Source organism: Mauremys mutica, chromosome 1 (genome assembly GCF_020497125.1).
Source record: "Mauremys mutica isolate MM-2020 ecotype Southern chromosome 1, ASM2049712v1, whole genome shotgun sequence".
Lineage (NCBI taxonomy): Eukaryota > Metazoa > Chordata > Testudines > Geoemydidae > Mauremys > Mauremys mutica.
In genome coordinates this window covers 8,353,846-8,374,192 of record NC_059072.1, presented here as the reverse complement: position 1 = coordinate 8,374,192, position 20,347 = coordinate 8,353,846, and the positions used below count along the sequence as shown (strand labels likewise).

The 20,347-nt window shown below is 43.2% G+C and overlaps 1 protein-coding gene across 1 annotated transcript in view; it reads left to right on the top strand.

Annotated features, from left to right (window-relative positions):
* The window catches only part of EXOC4 (exocyst complex component 4), a 585,632-nt gene that overhangs the window by 479,765 nt on the left and 85,520 nt on the right, over positions 1 to 20,347 (top strand). Inside the window, exons 12-13 of the mRNA XM_044982948.1 lie at positions 5,044 to 5,180; positions 13,525 to 13,680. Of these exons, the coding sequence (XP_044838883.1) occupies positions 5,044 to 5,180; positions 13,525 to 13,680 (293 nt within the window). The remainder of the gene's footprint in view (positions 1 to 5,043; positions 5,181 to 13,524; positions 13,681 to 20,347) is intronic.

The following is a 20,347-nucleotide window of genomic DNA, read 5'->3' as shown; positions in this document are numbered from 1 at the left end:
GGTCAGACCAAAGGTCCATCTAGCCCAGTATCTGTCTACCTACAGTGGCCAATGACAGGTGCTCCAAAGGGAGTGAACCTAACAGACAATGATCAAATGATCTCTCTCCTGCCATCCATCTCCATCCTCTGACAAACAGAGGCTAGGGACACCATTCCTTACCCATCCTGGCTAATAGCCATTTATGGACTTAACCACCATGAATTTATCCAGTTCTCTTTTAACCCTGTTATAATCCTAGCCTTCACAACCTCCTCAGGTAAGGAGTTCCACAGGTTGACTGTGCGCTGTGTGAAGAAGAACTTCCTTTTATTTGTTTTAAACCTGCTGCCCATTAATTTCATTTGGTGACCCCTAGTTCTTGTATTATGGGAATAAGTAAATAACTTTTCTTTATCCACTTTCTCAACATCACTCATGATTTTATATACCTCTATCATATCCCCCCTTAGTCTTCTCTTTTCCAAGCTGAAGAGTCCTAGCCTCTTTAATCTTTCCTCATATGGGACCCTCTCCAAACCCCTAATCATTTTAGTTGCCCTTTTCTGAACCTTTTCATGGTTAAATCTGCAGTGACAAACCAGTGCAAACAATGCTCGCAGTTGACCCCACAGTAACAGAACAGTTCTCGTGAATGGTTCTATAGAAATAAACCAGTGTATGCAGCCAAGCCCTTATGAGTATGGTGGATAACAAAGCGCTGAATACATTTATCTTTGAAGGGGGAAATAGGGAAGCAAACACATTTCAATTTCTAGCTTCCAAAGGAGGGGCCTTGTGCAGTGGCATGACGGGAAGCACATGAGTTCTAATCCTGGTTCTGACAATAACGTGCAGTCTGACCTTGGGCAATTCTCTTAACCTATCTACTTCAATTTCTCTATCCGTAAAATGAGGATGTTAATACTATTGGGCCTCTTTCTTATTTATATACCATTCTGGCAGTGTAAAGGTTATAACTCACCGTAAGGCTCCTTTACACTGCTGGAGGGCTATAAAGAGGCTTTAAGGTAAGGGAGAATCAGGCCCCCCTTGAGGATTAATTAGCTAATGTGTGTAAAATTCTTGAAGGACTTGGCTATACTTGCAGCGGCCTGTAGGGTGTGAGCAGCTACACACCACAGTGAAAGGCAGGATGCATCCACACTGCGGGGTGTAACGATACGCAGAACTGAAAGGCTCTGGCACGAGGGAGAGAGCCTCTCCCAGTTGCCAGAGCCCTTCAGTGCGGCAGGGAAAAGCTCCAACAGCTGGGAGGCAGAGGGACACTAAGCTGCTAAAAATAGTGGTGTAGATATGGGAGGCACTGCGTGGGCATGGAGGGTTCTGGCGTGTCTGTGCTCTGCTCGCCTCAGCAGTGGGGCACCATCTGCACAGCTGTTTAGTAAAAACACTATGTTAGTGGTGAATGGTGTTATTTCTTATGCTACGTCAATCGTAGCTATTGGCGAGTGATTCTTAACAGGAATTTTTTCCTCTCTTTGTTAATCTGAAGTTTCTTTCAAAGCCTCCTTAATGTGCCAGAAGAGCAATGCATTATACCTGTGGCAAAAAGTTAAAATTCAACACCATACACGGGTTTCAAGTGGGAGGAGATTAATATTGGTCCGTGCATGAATTTCCTTGTTAGTGTGTTTTTAAAAGGCTGCATTGAAGTGTCGTGCCATAAAATTACACTGTGATCATAGCCATTTAATGTTAACAGAACCAGATGGGTTAGCAGCATCCGAGCTGTAACTCTCCAATAGTACGTGCATTGCCTTTCATTTTCTCCCACAGAGTTATGGAAGATCTTGTGCAGTCCCGGTTAACGAATCCAGCTGTATTAACGTGGACTAATGCATCCTAATTTACAGTAATCCTAGTGACAAATGCATATCGGTTAGGATTCATCCACAAAAGGTTAAAATGTTACAGAAAAAATAGCCATTACATATCCAGGGCAGTCCTTTTTCATATGGTATGTCTCCGTTTTATTAAAATCAGGGTGAGTAGCAAAGGACATCGGGAGAGACAAAAGATTCACTTCCTGCCAAATTTGTATTTTAACTTAACTGTAAAAATCGACAAAAAGTCCTGTAGCACCTTATAGCCTAGCAGACGTATTGGAGCATAAGCTTTCGTGGGTGTGTTTTTAATGTTGGTGGAGAGGAGCAGTCAGCTGTCAGAAACCAGTGAGAACCATTGTTCGCTCTCTCTTCTCAATGTATACACTTTTGTTTTAAAATCGTTAAATTGCTTTATGTTGCCTAAAAGTGAGAGAACAAGGGGTCATTTCATGAAACAAGTCAATGTAAATCAAACACAAAGAAAATACTTCCACAGATGATGTGTGATCAGTCTATGGAGGGCACACAGGAGGATCAATCCTGAGCTGGTGTAAATTGGCATAGCTCCACTGATGGCAGTTTAACATTGTAGCTGTTTTTTCTAAGGGAACTGGGTAATTTTATGTCATTCACTATAATAAAATTTGTAGTTATGCATTATAAGATGTGGATTGCAGATTGTCGCATGGGCCAGGAAGAAATGTTTCCTGCCAACTCTGCGTCCCTGCAACTCCTGCTTCCGCCACAAGTGCCAGCTGCCACTGCTCCCATTGGCCAGGAGCCTAGCCCTGAGTCCCCTCCCACACACCCAAACTGCTGCTGCTGGCCCAAGGGCGGCCCAGCTCGAGCAGCCCCTGAGCCAGCACTAGCCACTGCACAAGTCGCGGAGGTCACGGAAAGTCACAGAATCCGTGACCTCCGTGACAGACTCACAGCCTTATTCATATTACTTTAGTAGGATGCCTATCATATCAAAAGGATCCCAAAGTACTTCTCAAGCCATACCCCCCAGCAGAACATGCCTGGGGTGGAAGGTGGCTGTCCCCCAAACACACAGCAATTTGTGCAATGGTAGGGAGATGAATTTGGAGACAAAAACAATGGCCAAATCCCTAATCTTAAAAGTGCCATGGGATCTGCCCATGTTAGGATGTAGTGGCCAGGCTTGCTGAGTATCCACACACCAGCTGAAGTCAGTGGGAGCTTGCAGGAGCTTGGCACCTCTGAAAATTAGGCCTAGAGGTTCAGTCTTGTCCATTAAAATGTATGATAGTCAGTTTATCAGCTTTGGAAAGATTAATGGCTGAGTCATCCCTGCCAGGATTCAGGCCTCTAGCTCTAGAAAATCTAGGGATTTGAAAACTGATAATTAGACCAATACGTTTTATACAGTTCCTGCTTTTCCTTTTTATCAGTCCATTTTACATCACTCAGTAGTGCACAATGTTCAGTAATTCAAGTCAGTGATGGGAGTTGGTGGGTTCCTGGTGTAAGGTTGGATTCACAATACAGATTGATGACATCCAGGAAATTCAAAGTTAAGGTTGTGCTTAACCCTTTACGTTTACTTCCTTTTTTTAACAACTTCAGAACCACAGTATTAAAAGTCCATGTGAATTCTGAACATTGGCAATGAGCACTAATTTTGGTGGCAGTTTTTACAGTGTAGTCAGTTGCCTGCTAACACCCTCATCTCATTTGATACGGCTCATTGAAAGGTCTTTGTCTGATGATTAATTTGGGCCAATATCAACCCAATCCAATTTAAACCAGTATCCTGGAACTGAAATGCTCTTTAACCCATTGCTAGTCAATATCATTGTGACCTTAAGACTATCCCAATGCCATATGGCACACTGTTGCCGTGATATTTACCCAAAAGGCGGCATTGTAACATATCACTGGAAAACTAGTAACTCACTGATCTTAATTTTCTTTCATGATGTCTGAAAAGAGAAGAATGAGGGGGGATTTGATAGCTGCTTTCAGCTACCTGAAGGGGAGTTCCAAAGAGGATGGATCTAGACTGTTCTCAGTGGTAGCAGATGACAGAACAAGGAATAGTGGTCTCAAGTTGCAGTGGGGGAGATCGAGGTTGGATATTAGGAAAAACGTTTTCACTAGGAGGGTGATGAAGCACTGGAATGGGTTCCCTAGGGAGGTGGTGGAATCTCCTTCCTTAGAGGTTTTTAAGGCCCAGCTTGACAAAGCCCTGGCTGGGATGATTTAGTTGGGGATTGGTCCTGCTTTGAGCAGGAGGTTGGACTAAATGACCTCCTGAGGTCCCTTCCAACCCTGATATTCTATGATTCTATGGATGGATGGATAATCCAGAAAGAACTTTACAGATGTTCTGGAAATATAGGACTGAAATGTGTTTAAACCAGGCAGGCCCAGGAGAGTTGATAAATGGGTTTTCTCCAGACAACGAAAGAGGCCAACATCTCAGACCAGGCAGGGCCAGATTCAGTGGGCTATTCATTTGTATTGGAGGTTGCAGGAAGCGATAATTTGCATTGTAAAAATCACCAGGAGGGGGAGGGACCAGCATGGCATCTACAATCAGCAGGGGAAAGGAACTTTATCTAGGAATATATTTTAGAAGGATACATTTCAAAGGCTTACTGGACTGTAAAGAGACGGGGAGCAAACCCCTAAATTATCCTTCACCAGAAGAGCTATGGGTCTAGTCAGCCATGCTGGAGGAAAGACTGGTGAAAAAAACATCTTTGAACAAAGGGCGCTAGTTTGTTAAGCTAGACTGAAGTCTTACTTTTGTTTTTTTGCAACTATTTCAATCCTTATACTTGATATCACTTAAATCTGTGTCATTTCATAAACTTGTTTTACTTTTACCATGAACCAAATGCATGTTTTGATTGAAATAGTGGGTGTGTTAAGTCCAGTTAACGTCATAAGCTCTTGTGAACTGTCTCTTTAAAGGAGCGGCAAAGTTGATAAGGTTTTGTAGGTACTACAGTCAGAGGGGCTGAGCACTGCAGATGGACGTCTCCGCAGAACTCAGGAATTGGGGGGGCACTGATTGTTCAATGCTAGGCAAGGTTTGGGCTGGCAGAGTCCTGAAGAGTTTGCTGGCAAACCAGATTGTCACACCCATCCCTTCCATGATCTGTGGTTCTCTTGCCTATTCTCTGCCTCCTCTTCCATTTGTTGTATGGAAAAATGCAGTGTCACCATGCTCTTTCTTTTCCAGAGTACAGTAATTGTGGAGAAGACAGTACAGGACCTCATGAACCTGATGCATGACCTGAGTGCTTATTCAGATCAGTTCCTCAACATGGTGTGTGTGAAGCTCCAGGACTACAAGGATACCTGCACTACTGCCTACAGGTACAGCCTAGCCCGGGGAACCAGACTCTCCTATACAATAAGGAGAATGAGTCCTACCTCACAAAATTGTTGGGGAGGATTAAGATGAAAGATGTGTAGGTCTGAAGTGTTATTTTATTTCAGTATGTGCAGGATGGAGTTACTTCCTCCAGGAAAGCTTGTCTGCTTGGTTAGTGGGTGGGAGAGAAATCTGAGATAATAGCCATCCCAGAGGCTGGGAAGACCCAGTGACTTCTCACGCCCATATGCATACTTTCCAAAAACACCAATGCAGGTGGTTGGTAGAATCAAGAGAGACATGTCCTTGTTCCTAATCAGAGAGATGGAGACTGGGGAAAGAAGGGTGGAAAATGTGCGATCTCCATAACCATCTGATCACATCAGCTCTGTTATGCTTGGCTACATGCAGTGAGAAAACAAGTGGAATCCTTTCATATTACGAGTTCTCCAGATATATAGGATAAGATTTTTAAAGCCAGCTGGTTTCAGTGCCCAATTCCTATTCATTTTAATGAATCTGGGCATCCAAGTCCCCTAAACAGCTTTGAAATCCGTGGCTATAATATATGTACACAGTATACACAGGATTTTATTTAATATTAAAAACATTTAACATTTCTATAGCACCATTTTCTCCAAAGGATCCTAAAGTGCTTTACATACAGGACTGAATTCATCCATCCTTAAAGAGCAGCCTCTTCTGGGGCTGAAGTCTAACAGCACCACCACGTGGGAACCTAGGCTAGGAAATAAAGGATGTGCTAGTGGTTAGTGTGCTAGCCTGGGACTCAGGGGACTCTGGTTTAATTCCCTTCTCTGCCACCAACTTCCACTGTGACCTTGGGCAAGTGGCTTAGTCTCCCTGTGTCTCGGTTCCCCCATCTGTAAAATGGGAATAAAAGCTTCACAGGGGTGTTGTGAGGATAAAAACACTAAAGACTATGAAGTGCTCAGGTACTATGGTAATCGGGCCATATTAGTACCAAATATAGCACCTTTTAAGAGCTAATTGAAGCTGGTGGTAGCAGGGAAAGTAGTAAAATCCCTTTGCGTTTTTCAACCTGTAGTGTTAAGAAATTATTTCTTATTGCCTGATTTCATTCAGAAGAGTGTCATCTGGTTAAAGGCTACCTATAGGAATATTATTAACACCATATATGTACACGTGTGGTGTGCGTGTCTATATACATATATATTATGTATTATTATTACAATTAATGTTCCTTTATTATGCGTGTTTCAATAAACGTTATGGACTGAAATCAGGCAGTAGGAAGTAATTTCTTTACAGCTGTTGGTCGAATTTGATAAAGGATCTTGCTTGCTTGCTATCTTGACACCATCCCTAGGATTGACACCTGCTGAGGAGTAATTAGGACAGCACTAATTTGGACTACCATATCCTGATTACAGCAGGAGGAAAAACAGGAAATGTTCTAGTTTTGCTGCTAGCAAATGACTGACAGAAATAGAAATCTATATACAGTTCACATGATTCAGAAGAGCATAACAAGGACAGGAGAAATTCTGCTACCCCTATTTCCATATATGTGTGCATGAGAGAGAGTATCTTGAGATATTCCAAAGAGATTATCAAATCCATAAGGTAGCAATGCCCTCTGCTGGGAGCTCTCATGTCACCAAAGCTCTCACCCTGTGTGAACCCTGGTTTCCCCCAAGATTTTTGGGAAGGGCAGAGGTGAACCAACAATTAGTCTTAATGGACCCACCTTCAAACGTTGGTAACATTTGGAAATATTAAGGCTAAAGCTTCATCTGATGAAAATCAGCTCCTTTAAAGTCAGTGGAACTCCCTCCACCTAAGGATCTGGCCCTACAAATTTACAGCTTAAATTGTTTAAGTGGTAGTACAATAAGGGTTAAGTCAAAGGGCTTTCTGGGAAGGAAGTTTTTGTGTGTGGATGATAGAGATGGTGGGCAGCAAATGACAGTATAAGGGAGCTACCATCTTCTTTGGAATTGAGGGAAACCACAAATATGAACATTGCAAGTCTTACTAACTAGTATACAAAGTGAGATGCCATGTTGACAGGCTCTTTATAAGCTAGAAAGGTAAATAATAGAAGACTTGTGCAGTGGACAGTTGGTTCCAACAACTGGAGCTTAGGAAGAAACTTTCCCTGGATGTCTAGAATCCTAACTGTATCCTGCAGCATTTCTTAACCTTTCCTCTGACAAAGCGGGTATAGACCAGGATTGGATTGTATGGAGCACTAGACTTATTCATGGCCATTCCTAACCAGAGATTTCTGATTTGGAGGACTGGACCCACGTTTTTCAGCTGCCCTATGACAAAGGTTGCATGAATCCTGAAAGTGAAACTCATTCTTTGGTAGAGGGGACTGATATAGATCATGCGAAATGTTCACATTGTGCCAGAAACTTGAAAACTAAGGCTTTTCCAGTTCCGTTTCAGTTTTATTTTAATTTTCCAGTGAGGACAAGAACCCAACAAGATTCAAAATGTGTATGTAGATATCAAGAAAACCCCATGTTGTCATAATTAAAGATAACAAACTTTGGCAGGGTTATTAAGCCTTGTGCTTCAGGGTTTAAGTCAGTCTCTGGCAATTGGAGGTCAGGATGAGCCCTAATGTGGGAGACAGATTATCCCATATCTGCCTATTGTGGGGCACTGACATCTTCCTCTAAAGCATCAGATACTGGCCACTGTCAGAGAAAGGGCATTAAACTATCTGCACCTTGGTTCTGATCCAATCTGGCAAGTCCCATGTTCCTTGAAAATTTCTTAAATTTAAAATGTTCATGTTGACAAAGGTCAGTTTTCATCCTGAAAAACGACATTTTGAAAATTCATATGTTTGGATGCAAAAAGTGCATTCACGAGTGTTTCGTCGAAAGCAAAATTGGGGACTGCAAAATGGCCCAGAGTGAAATTTGCAATTTTTTTTTTTTAAATATTGGAGTGAAATGTTACTAAAAAAACATTTGCCAGCTTCCCCTATCCTGGTATTGGTGACATGGCCAGATCAAAAATATGGTCTCTTGCTGAATCGAATCAGTCTTTACCAAAGGATTGTCGCTGGGCTGGGGGATATAGCGAAGAACAATATGATGTTTTAGGAACTGGAAAAGACCTAACTACATCAATGTGGCTGCCCATTTTTGTTGATTCCAATCAATCCTTCCTCTTTTAGTTCCTCACCATGTTCCTCTTCCACCACAAACAAACCTTGCTGTGTCTTGAACTAGATAGCTGACCTTAGCTTTTCATGACGATTTATGCTGTTAGAGTTGCCAGATTTCCTTTTTTTAACTCTTTCAGGCAACCTGCCATCACCCTCAGTCCCTCAGGGAGTCCTCTAATTCCCTACAAACATTTTTTTCCAAAGACTGATTCCTGCTGTGCCACCAAGGCACAAAGAGCCTTAGGGTATGTCTACGCTGCAGTCGGGAGATGTGATTGCAACACATGTGGACATAGCCAAGATAGCAGTGATCAAGCTAGCTCACGTAACAATAGCAGTAAAGCCGTGGAGGCTGCTCAGCTGTGTACCCAAGATTGTAGGTGGGCAGATCTAGCCCATGCAGCCGGCCGCAGCTTCACTACCATTGTTACTCAAGCTAGCTTTGATCTAGCTAGGACCAGGAGAATAGTTTGGATATTTCTGCCCATGCTGCAGTCACACCTCCCAGTTGCAATGTGGACGTACCCTACGTGACTCATTCACAGTCATGCAGGAAGCCTGCAGCTGAGCAGGGAATTTATCCCAGGTCTCCAGAGTCTCAGGCTGGTGCCCTAACCAGCGGACATCTTCACTCCATCCTGAAGAGTGGCTGTTATTTGCTTTTTTTGACTCGTACCTGGTCTATTTAGATATGTAAGCTTTTCAGGGAAGGGGCCGTCTTTGGCTCATATTGAGCACACATTAATAATAGATTCTAAACGCTCACCAGCGTGAGCAAATCATGGTTATGAATCACCAATTGCTAGAGTTTGGAGTAGCTTCTACCTTGGTCCTGCAAAAGAAAATATCATTCCCGACTGCGTTTGTCATGAAATAACTGAATCCAATTAGCCCCTCTGGCCCCCAGTTGTTTTCCTAATGAAAAGGCTTGGCACTCCAGCTGTGTCCAGGGACCGTTAGCAATCGCTCTGCACAACTGCTCCAAAGGGGAAATGGTGCAAATCTGTGGCTACTACCGCTGGCAGATGTTTTATGAATAAAACTCGCTGAGCTACGGAGGGGTGGACCCTTCTCAACGGTGCCCCATCACCTGTTCAAGTGTTACACCTATTTTCCTGCCCCCTCCTGGGAGCTACATACAAACAGCCACACAGATGGCTCTGTCTGTGGCCCATTGAGCTGTGAATTAATTAGCAGATTATGGCACTCGTGGTAATGATTAACCCCATTACTGTAGCAGAGTAATTGCACAGGGTTTTTTATGGTGGGGGGGTATTTGTAAATTACTATTCTGGACTCTAGTAAAGCTTTTCATAGTGTCTTATGATCTGTTAGTAACGATCTAAGTTAGATCAACGTGTATACGAAGTTATCATGTAGACTGAAATCCAGATGAAAGACCAAAGAAAGAGTACTGGTAAAGGGCCATGCAGTTGATGATAGAGGCTGGATGTCCGGTGGGTTACCACAGGGATCAGTGCTAGCTCCCATCCTATTTAACATCTCCACTAATGAGCGGGTAAATGGAGTAAAAACAGCAGGTCAATAAAATCAGGAGGTGTTGCACACACACACAAGAGTTCTGTTTAAAGCACCAGTTGTATATGGCCCCATGAACAGGATATAATGCAAAAGTGAAGGATACAAACTAATGTTTCTGAAGCCAGATAATCAAGAACAATAGGAGAAAGACTCTTGAAAGACCATGATGCTGGAAAAGACTAGACAGACAATACATTGGGTCTGAGCTTGCAGTTCAGTATAGCAGTGACCAAACAAAAAAGCCCATGTGATTTTGAGCAGCTGATGTCTCACATTGTAAAGCAGACAGGTAACTGTGTCTTTCTCTGTACAATGCTGGTGAGAATGCTCTCGAAGACTGCATTCAGTCCTAGGCATCTGAAAGGATATGATAATGGTCTATAAATAATTGAAGAGTGTGAACAGTAAGGGCAGTGAGGAATTGAGGCTGTTAGAAGGGATGTAACTGGGAGTAATGGAATAAAATTAAGCTGAGAAAAACATAGACACCGTAGTAGGGTTTTTTCCCCCCAGAGTTAGATTTGTTCGACTGTGAAATAAACTTTCAAGGAAGTAGTAGTAGTTCCATTGCTTCAGTCATTTAAATTTTGATTGGACAAAGCACTAGCTAATATTGTATAGGGAACAGTCATCCTGCATTAGCAGGGGAAATGGATGGAAATGACCTCATTTGCCTTTTGTATCTCAAATGTCTAATAATAATAATTTAATAATAAATTAGTAGGAAACATTGATTTCTGACTCTTTATACAATGGTGCAGCATTTTTGTTCAAGACAACTTTTACCTGCATTTTTGCTTTGTTGTTGGGTTGTTTGTAGAGTGTTTTTTACATAAGGTTTTAGTTAGATTCCATTTTTACCAGTGAAAAAAGGCAAAGTTCCAAATAGCAGTAGGAGGCAAAATTGATATTCAGACATTGAGCTCTTGTGCTGCTGAAAACAAAAGTGCTTCATTTTGTCGGTGGCAGATTAAACATGAAATATTAGGGTAGAAAAGTGAAGCTCATCTGCAAGTATATGTGACAAGCAGAAAGTGATTCACTTTTGGAAATGGTGTGTATTTGAGAATTTAGGGTTGCCTTCTTGGAGTTTGCTTGAAAGGTACCATCAGTTGATGAGTGTTCGTGGCGAGAGAAGGTAATCTATCCCGTTTAGAAGTAAATTTGTGTTGTCTCGTGGTACCTCATTGCCATTTTCATTATATTCCTTTTAGCAGCTCATAGACACTGGGTGAATTTAATTCCTTTTACCCCCATTCCTTTACCATAACATACCTTCAATACATTTAAAATAAAGGTGGCTTTTCCACACACCATAAAGCCTCTCAAAAATCACCAGTTAGTCACTAACACTTGGCTAATGACGGAAGTGTTTTAAGTTGGTGTTAGAGAAGGTGGGTTTTATGTCAAGGCCATGCCAGCCATTGGCAGGTTTGGGGCAAATATCCTTAGGGTTTCCATTGCACTAACTGGAAATAAGGATCAGAACAGGTATACGTCTTCAGCACCTTCTGTCTTAAGGGTCTCAAAACATTTTACAACCATTAATTAATTAGATTCTTACTACCCCTCGGATAGATGGTGGTATTCCCATTTAGGCCCAGTGCAGTGTAGAATCTTGTATTATCACAAAGGAAAGAGTGATGAGTTGTGCTGGGAGCTGAGGGGAACTTGACTCAGCTTTAATCTGTAGCTCAGCATCTCAGTAGGAGGAGGATCATGCGTAAACCCATGTCTCTTGAGATGTTTCCTTTCTTCTCATATCCAGTCCATTTTCTACCTACCCCATGCTATTCAGAGTAAGAGTGAGTACACAAGGGGCTTGACTGCCACACACACTACCTTGCTGTTAACCTTACTGGGACCTACATGTAGCCTCCACATCCACAACCCTGCTGCTCACCATGCACAGACTTCATAGATGGACAAACAGAAGCACCGAAAGCTTTGGGGACATGCTTAAGGTCACACAGAAAGTCAGTGATGGAGCTGGACCACAGCCCGGGAGCCTGTGAACTCTGACTCCCGCTCCCCTCCTTTAGCCACTAGAGCAGTGTTTCTCAGCTCCTTTCAAACTACTGACCACTTCACAAGAATTAAGGTTCTTAATTTCCTCCACTAGGGCACTGGTGGTCAGTGGAGAACAGTTGGGGAGGTTACATGTGCTAGATCATATGCTGCTGTTCATCCCTGCGTAATTTCAGCTGGGAAAAGAGGCGCTAATCAGCACCTTTATTTGAAATGTCCCTTCTGTCACCTGGAATTACCAGCATGGTTTTCAAGAGCATAGACATTTGTTATACTGCCAAAAATGTTAAACAGGAACGTCTTTGTAATTGGAATGCAGGATAATCTTTGGTTCAGGTTTGCACAAACTGTTTAGCTGATATATCTCAGATGCCTCAAACAACTGGGAGTAGGGTATGGGGGGGAAAGGATAGCTCAGCGGTTTGAGCATTGGCCTGCTAAACCCAGGGTCGCGAGTTCAATCCTTGAGGGTGCCATTTGGGGCACAAAAAAGACCAAACCAAAAAAAAAAAAAAAAAAAGTGTCAGGGACAGTAGTTGGTCCTGCTAGTGAAGGCAGGGGACTGGACTTAATGACCTTTCAAGGTCCCTTCCAGCTCTGTGAGATAGGGGTGTGTGTGTATATATATATATATATATATATAAAAAAAAAATAAAGAACCATTAATCTTCTAGCCACTGCTTCAGATATACTCCCAAAGTTACTACCATTGGACCACTGGTGTAGAATAAGTTGATGGTTTCACCCAGTCCTTACTGGACAGATTACCCATATGGCATGAGGTGTTGGCACTAGTTAGCAATCTCAGCAGAAATTCAAAAGAGCAAATGAGCCATGGAGACTAAACTACCCTCTACCAATATTTAGAGATGAGCAAAAAAATTTGGCTGAATAGCAAATTTGCTGAAAATGCAGTTTGGGGTCACATTCAGTGAATAGTTTCAGCCAAATAAAGGATTTTTTTTAAAAGTCAAAATGTTTGTTTCAACATTTTCAAAAGACCCCTTTCAGCTTTTCATTTTGAAACTGTTTTGAAATGTCACTGTTTATTTTAAGGAAACCAGAAAAGAGTGCAAAACCCATATCAAAACAAAAAAGTGAACAAAATTCATTTTGTGTTGACTGAAACATTTTGTTCAACCAAAACCGGTTTTTTATGTTTTTTTTCCTTTGGTAAGAAAAAAAAAATCCATTTGGGTTCAAAACTAACTGAATTTGGTGGGATTTTTCAGTTCAGCCACCAAAACAAAAAATCAGCTATTCTCTTAGCTCTGGATGAGCTCTTCATGTGGCGTAAATCAGTGTAGCACTATTGACTTCAAGGAATCTGAGGATCTGACCTCTATTGTCCCTTCAAAGAACGTAATAGAAGTGCATTGGAAGGGGCAGTGTGGAGAATCTTGCACTGCAGCTGCCTGTACAGCTTCTGTCCTGTGGATAAATGGCGAGTTGCACTCTTGGTTGACCTCCTTGTGGAGCTATTCATTAGTATTGTACATTTTTATAATGTAAAAGAGAGAGTATTAAATATCTGTGAAGCCTTTACCCACACAACAAGTAAGACTTGCCCTTTTCCTAACGTGACCATTGTTGGTTTCACTTAGGGGCATTGCTCAGTCAGATGAAAAGCTGGTTATCAGTGCATCCTGGGCAAAAGATGACGACATCACCAGACTCTTGAAGTCTCTGCCCAACTGGATCAACATGGCCCAGCCCAAGCAACTCAGACCAAAGAGAGAAGAAGAGGAAGACTTTATAAGGTAACATGTTTTTAATTGACGTTCTAATACGCTTTGACGCTACAGTAACAATGGATTATAGTTATACAAATTACCTCTTTTGGCTAGTGTTTATGACCTCAGAACATAAACCACTTACACGTGTGCTTAAGTCCATCCTTATTCAGCAAGGCATTTAAGCATGGACTTAAGTGCCATTTAATTCCATGAGACTTAAGCATGAGTTTAAAGTTAAGCACATGCCAAAGTGGTTTGCTGAACTGGAGTGTAACAGTACAAAGAATCCCTATGCAACTGCCTAATGATTCCTATTCTGTGGATTGCAGTCTTGAAGCAGGTCACCAGCAGGAATCTCATACTTCTTGGTATGTTGCTGAGCTCCATCGACATGTGCTCTGCTTGCTGTGGGTGGGCAGAGAAACCTGCCCTTAGTTATCCCTTTCCTAACAGCCAGGATGGAGAGAGGAGGAAGTGGAGATCTTCCACTCCCAAGAGCCAGGGGGGAGGAAAAGAAAAGGAGTGGAATTCTACCTCTGCTGGGAGCTCTTTGAACCATGACAGGAACTGGCACAAAGGGAGCTTTGGGTTCATGGGAAATGAAAGGGGCGATGGTGGTCACAGGACATCAGGGGTCACTGAAAGGGAAAGCTGAGAACAAGTGGGGATCGGGCTGCAATGAGGGCCAGTCCATTACAGAATGGAATGGAATATGGATGGATGTGTCTACCTGCAATCAAAGGTGTGGTTGCAGCTTCGATAGGCATAGCCGCACTAGATTCAGTCTAGCTAAAATAGCAGTGAAGGCTTGCATGCCTGCCCAGAACTCTGTGTATTCACTCACGTTGCTAGCCTGCTTCTGGTTCCGTGCCACGGTGTCTTCTCCACTATTTTCAGGCACACTACCTGGGTTGCAATCACACCTCCAATTTCAACGTCAACATATCCTAAGACTCCTCCCAGCTACTAGCAAACCTCAGTGGGAATCTTTGGAAGATCACCTAAACCCAAACAGCAGGATGGTTTTTATCTTCCATATTAACGTGAACCAAAACATGTAACGTTCCAAACTATTTAAAAGACAAATGGTCAGATATGCTTCACAATGAACAACAGGCAGTGTCTATGAATCATTGGCTTATGCTGAAGAAGCTAGTCATCTTCACATTTCTGGTTAGCCACAAGCCTGTGCTTTCCCATCACTATTCATCGTTTCTTTGATTGGCATTTAGCTATAGTATTGTAAGAGCAAGGGAAGCTGTTTAAAATTAATCTAATTCACCCAAATTATCTTTTTACTTATTCAGTGAATGCAAGAATGATAAAATAAAGATGATTCAGTTTAGAGAAAGGAATGATTAACAACGTAAATCACGGGTAGTTGAGGAACTGTTTGCTCATGCTGCACTGGTGTCGGTATATTTTAAAAATCCTGTTTGATATTTGGGAGTCTGGGAGAGAAAACCATATATTGCTTGTGAAGTAAACTTGCAATTCTTGTGGTTTTAGCCTTCATGAATTATCCCTCCTTTCCTACAGCTAGGCTTAAAGCTGGTCTTAACATCTTTCCTTTCCTTCCACTATTTGGTTTTCTTATGGCTAATGCTGGATCATACTGATCAAAGTTAAAGTCTTAGGATAAAATCCTGGCCACATTGAAATGAGTAGCAAAATTTTCATCAGCTTCAGTGGTGCCCCCAAGATTTCAACCTTAATGTCAGTTCTTTTTTTTTTATTTTTTTATTTTTCTATCCATTGATTGAAATTTCTTCATAAGCAATGTGACTTAAACTTTCCTTAGGAAGCTATTTGATGTCTAATTTCTCCTGGAAGCTGGAAAGCAGCATTTAATTCTTTCTCCAGGTTTTGTCCTGTTTTCCCATTTAGCTAATTTCTATCACCATTGAAGCTGAAGTTAACATTTTTTTTGCTTCTGTTGTTGTTTACACCTTGGTATCATCGAGATATGAGAGCAACTCTGGGAATAACATTCACTGTCTAACTGTTGCTGCAGAGCCTGGGGGAAACAAGACATTGTTTTTATGGGTCCCACAGAAATTCAGGCGGAGGTTAATTTCTCACTGACTCGTGAGCCTGCTAGGTCCAGTTGTCTGTTATCCAGTCATCCAAGGTATTTTAAAGATGCATATTACCTTGCTAATTAACCGGCTTCATACATTGGTATGACAAGGTGCACAGACCTTCCTCCTGAGCTAGCAGGGAAAGAGTTAGGCCTGGGAAAGGCCACAGCTGGGGTGCACCAAGGGCAGTAGCACTAAGGGGGCGCAGAGCCAGCGGGGAGGAAGGAGGTGTCTCTCTCTCACTCTGTCTAGGAGGGCAGCAGTGGGAAGACAGCAGAGCCGAAGGTGTGTGGTAGGAAGAGTTTCTCCTGTGAAACTCTCCATGGGATGTTAGGACTATGTTAGCGCAGTAAGGGTGCGAGCACTGGGGAGAGGGCTGGATGGACTATTGAGCCTGGAGAAAGACTTATGTGGAGGTGAATGTTTTGCTAATCAATCAGATCCCAGAGATCTGATCTGAAACACCTTCCACCCCCCATCCCTGCTGTGTAGCATTTTGATCGAAAGGGAAGAAACCGAGGCAAGGCAATGCCAGGCACCCAGTCTGGGGAGGGAGCAACACCCTGCCACAGTTGTACTTAAACTATTTGACAATATCCCTTTAAGTATATTAATTCCATTATGTTCTGATACTAGTCTTTGGAGGATTGGGGGGGGGGGGAGTGCCGTTAATTTTTTTCTTTTCCTTAGGTTTCCTGTGACTCATTAGCTTAATTAGAGTGAAGAATCAAAATAGTGTCATTACAAAAACCTCATGCATATCTCTGTTAACAGTGATTGATTCTGTTGTCTTTAACCTGCCACTGTCTCTGTTGTGATTAGATGTCAAAAGTCAGGGTAGGGAGTGGGTGAATCTCCCCATTAATATTCTTGTGTGGTTGGATAGACAAAAGAGACCTGATTGAGCATATTATAGTAGCTTGGAACTTGGCAAGGACAGGAAGGAAAGAACAGTCATGCCTCTCCTGATATAATTAGTTTTTGAAGCTGGGAAGGCTATTTGGCACTTGGCTGGATGTGTAATAAAGTGCCCTTCTTGCTGTATAAAGGTTAGCATTCGGTTCATTACTGAATCAGGCATGTTAGAGATAAAAACCAAAAATGTATTATTTCCAGGCTTAACTTTGAATGGAAAGAATAGAAAAGAATGTTAGATCTGACCACTGGCAAATCACAGCAAACCCCCTGGTCTTCTGTGTTGCAGCTGCTCTGTAGCACAAGAGGTGGCAAGGGCACTACATTAAAGAGGCAACGCGTATGAGGAGAGCTGTGAAAAAGAAAGCAGCACCCGTGTTGCTCATCCCAGCATCCTGGGAGTTCACAGGGTGAAAATCATTTTGCTGCAGACCTCAAGCTGAGCTGTGTTTGAGGAGCTCTCCAGGACAGAGATGGCGATAGAGCAGAATGTATTTGGCTGCAGATCTCAAGTAACAGATCTGCTGGTACAATAAGGATAATTGGGTGACTTGAATTCCTCCCAATATGGTCTTGTTCTGGTGTCAGAACTCCTGACTTTGGACCCGATTTTCAGACTGGAGTCCGTGGTGCTATGCCAATTTCCACCAGCTGAGAATCTGGTCCTTCTTATTGTGACGGTTAATTGTACTGGGTTCTGATTTATAGCTTTGTACTAAATGTATAGTGCCAGATTCTGCCGTTCTTACTCTGGCCAAGTAGTGCCTTACTTCCCAAGTTGCCCTTTTCATTTCACTACGGCTACTCACTGAATAAGGTGCTACTCAATGTGAGTAAGGGAGAATCTGATCCTTTATGAGCCCATCTGATCGCTCTATGTATCGTTTCTGTCTGAATAAACTGCATCTTTACTTCGAGGGAATCTGTCCTACAGTGCCCATGCACCCAACTCCCAGCATCTGTAAGAACAGATTGCTGGGGGGGCGGGGTTTATGGTGTACTGGAGCATCACTCATAAAGGGCAGTGCTAAGGATGCATTGCGGGGATGGCATGAACCATAACTCTGTATATTATGGTTTTCAGAGGTGTGAGGTTAGCTGAACACAATGTTCCAAAAGGGCACAAGGTACCACCAAGCGAACCCCGTATTAACAAAGATTTGGGGCATTTGGTTGTTCTTTCAAGTATTTCTCTGCATCCCCATACACCACAGCCCAACTCTCCTCCTCCACGGCCTCTGCCTCCTTGGCAATGATTATCCAGCCAACAGAATGCACTGGCTGCATGTTAGTCACTTCACTTCCCCTGCATCATCTCCTGTCTTTCTGCTTGTCCACCACAGCCCAGTTCTCCCTCCTCAGCCTCCTCTTTATAGAGAGGTGGGTGTTAGAATGGGACCTGCAGGTTGAGGAGCTGGGGAAAGGATGCAGGAACAGTCCGGAGACTAGCATGGAGTAAGTAGGGGCATTTTTCAGATGGGGAGACAGACCTGAGGTGGGGAGAATTTGGGGGCACAGAGCTGAAGCCCCCAGCAACCCTCACTCTGCATCTCTGACCCTCTCCTTTCTACACCCCCCTTCATTGTACTGCTTTGACACCCCACACACATTCCCCATTGTGCCCAGTGTGGTTTTACTGGTCCCAAAGGTGTTACCCCACCGCTGCTCTGACACTGCTCCAGCATTCCCTCCATCACACCCATTGCTCTGACCGCCCACATGCTCCCGCTGCTCTGAGCCCCCTACACTCACACCAGCTCCATCCTCCTCCTTGCCGGCCCATGCCTCTGGTAAGCTTGGACGGGCAATGGGAGGTGGGGAGGCAGTGGGATTGTGAGAAGTGTATGCACAAGCTGGAGGCAGGAGGGGGCAGGAGAGTGGAGATTCAGAGTGCTTACGGGAGTATTTCATCTTCGTATTTAATTAATGCTAATTTCCTGGACTCTACTTCTAAAGTAAAATCTGTGTCTGCCTGTGGTTTTCTAGGGCACTTCAAAATATCATTTTTAAACTGGACATTTCTGTCTCTGGGAAAAACCTTCAACAGGAGTCCCTGCAGAATGCAGGCAGAGAGCAAGGAACATTTACCACACACATCCTCTGAAAACTGCCAGTGCTGGGGCTCACCTAGCCACAGCTATCACCTCGAGCCACCCAGTTACCATAAGAGTCTGCAAATCCTTTCACGCTCAGCAGAGCCCTAGTCTTGCTGCCTATGAGCATTTCATTCTTTTTGGCTTGAACTACTGATGCTCCGAAGTTCCTAATTAACCCTGAATAACGTATTCAGTATAACACAAACACACACACACACCCCAAATGGGCAAGGGGTGTCATGTAGTAGCTGAGATAAATCCCAAGCGGCTGAGATCAGTGTGGGGATGATTAGAGCCATAGTTTGAGCCCAGGTGTGTGCAAAACAAAACAATTAGAACACAGGTGATTTTTGTAAACCCGTATTGGAGAAGCCGCGTCTCGGAAAGTTCTTGCCAAGAGACCCCACATTTGGACCACTAGCCCTACTCCGCACCCCCATGAGGCAGAGCAAATTTCAAGAGAGTCTGAGCTATTGTGTGGCTTTTAGAGCACTTAGAATAGGAGACTTTTAAACTCTCAATCTTAATTGACTCTCAATCTTAATTAGAACAGAGCTCCTGCTCCACTATAATCTTTCTATACAAACATACATCTGCAATTTGTTATTACTATAGATGTTTAAAATGCTAACAGTCCTTAAATTGACTGATTTCTTAAGAGTTGTGGCGGAGGTGGATCTCGAAGAGTCGTGGTCGTTAATACCTTTACCAGTGCAAGCTGAGTTAATGATGAAGATATTCAAACCTCATGCCAGCTGATTGCCAGCAAAAGGTCAAGGAAGAAATCTCTCCTCCTTTTCCCTCCTCTCATCCGTGTGCAACATGTACACTTGGCGATGTTTAGTTATTGATGTTTCCTTCTTCTGAAGTCTCAGGCCCATGCTAGGGGCAGAATGCCAGATTTAGCTGGACCAGTCCTGAACCAGAATGTCAGAAATCAAGTGACTCTCTGACACAACCATCTGTTGTGGTGCAGTGGGAGGTAGGACTAAATGGACTAATGACAATTCCTGTGTGCCTGAAGCAACAACTGTATGAAAATTGGCATTTAAGGGCCTTTTTGGTGGTGCTGAAGTGTGACCTTTGTGATCACGCAGTGTGGAATCAGGACAAATCTAGGAATCTGACTTTGGGGTGGGTTAGGGTTCTTTCCTCACTCCAGTTAGGCTCACTGACTGATCCCAGACATGAAGAGCTGTGTAAGCTCGAAAGCTTCTCTCTCTCACCAACAGAAGCTGGTCCAATAAAGGATATTACGTCACCCACCTTGGCTGAGCTCACGCTGAGGCACTCCTGCTTGCTAGGCAGTGTGCAGCCTAGGTCTATCATGGCTGCAAGTTGTCATCATCTGATGGCTGTTGAGTGGCCTATGTGAAATTAGTTTGCGGATTTCTGTCCAATCCCCGTGAAAAACATCTACATCAGAAGAATCCCCTTGTTGGGGATCTCAGCAGTGAGGCCTAGAACTAAATGGGCCCTGGAAGACTGAGCTCTTCTTCAACGTCAGGGGACAGTCCCTCCATTTGAAGCACAGAGGTGCAACAGTTTGTGCTGCACTTGTTCTGTGATTGCAGAGAAGTGTCTTTTTCTTTCCTCTTT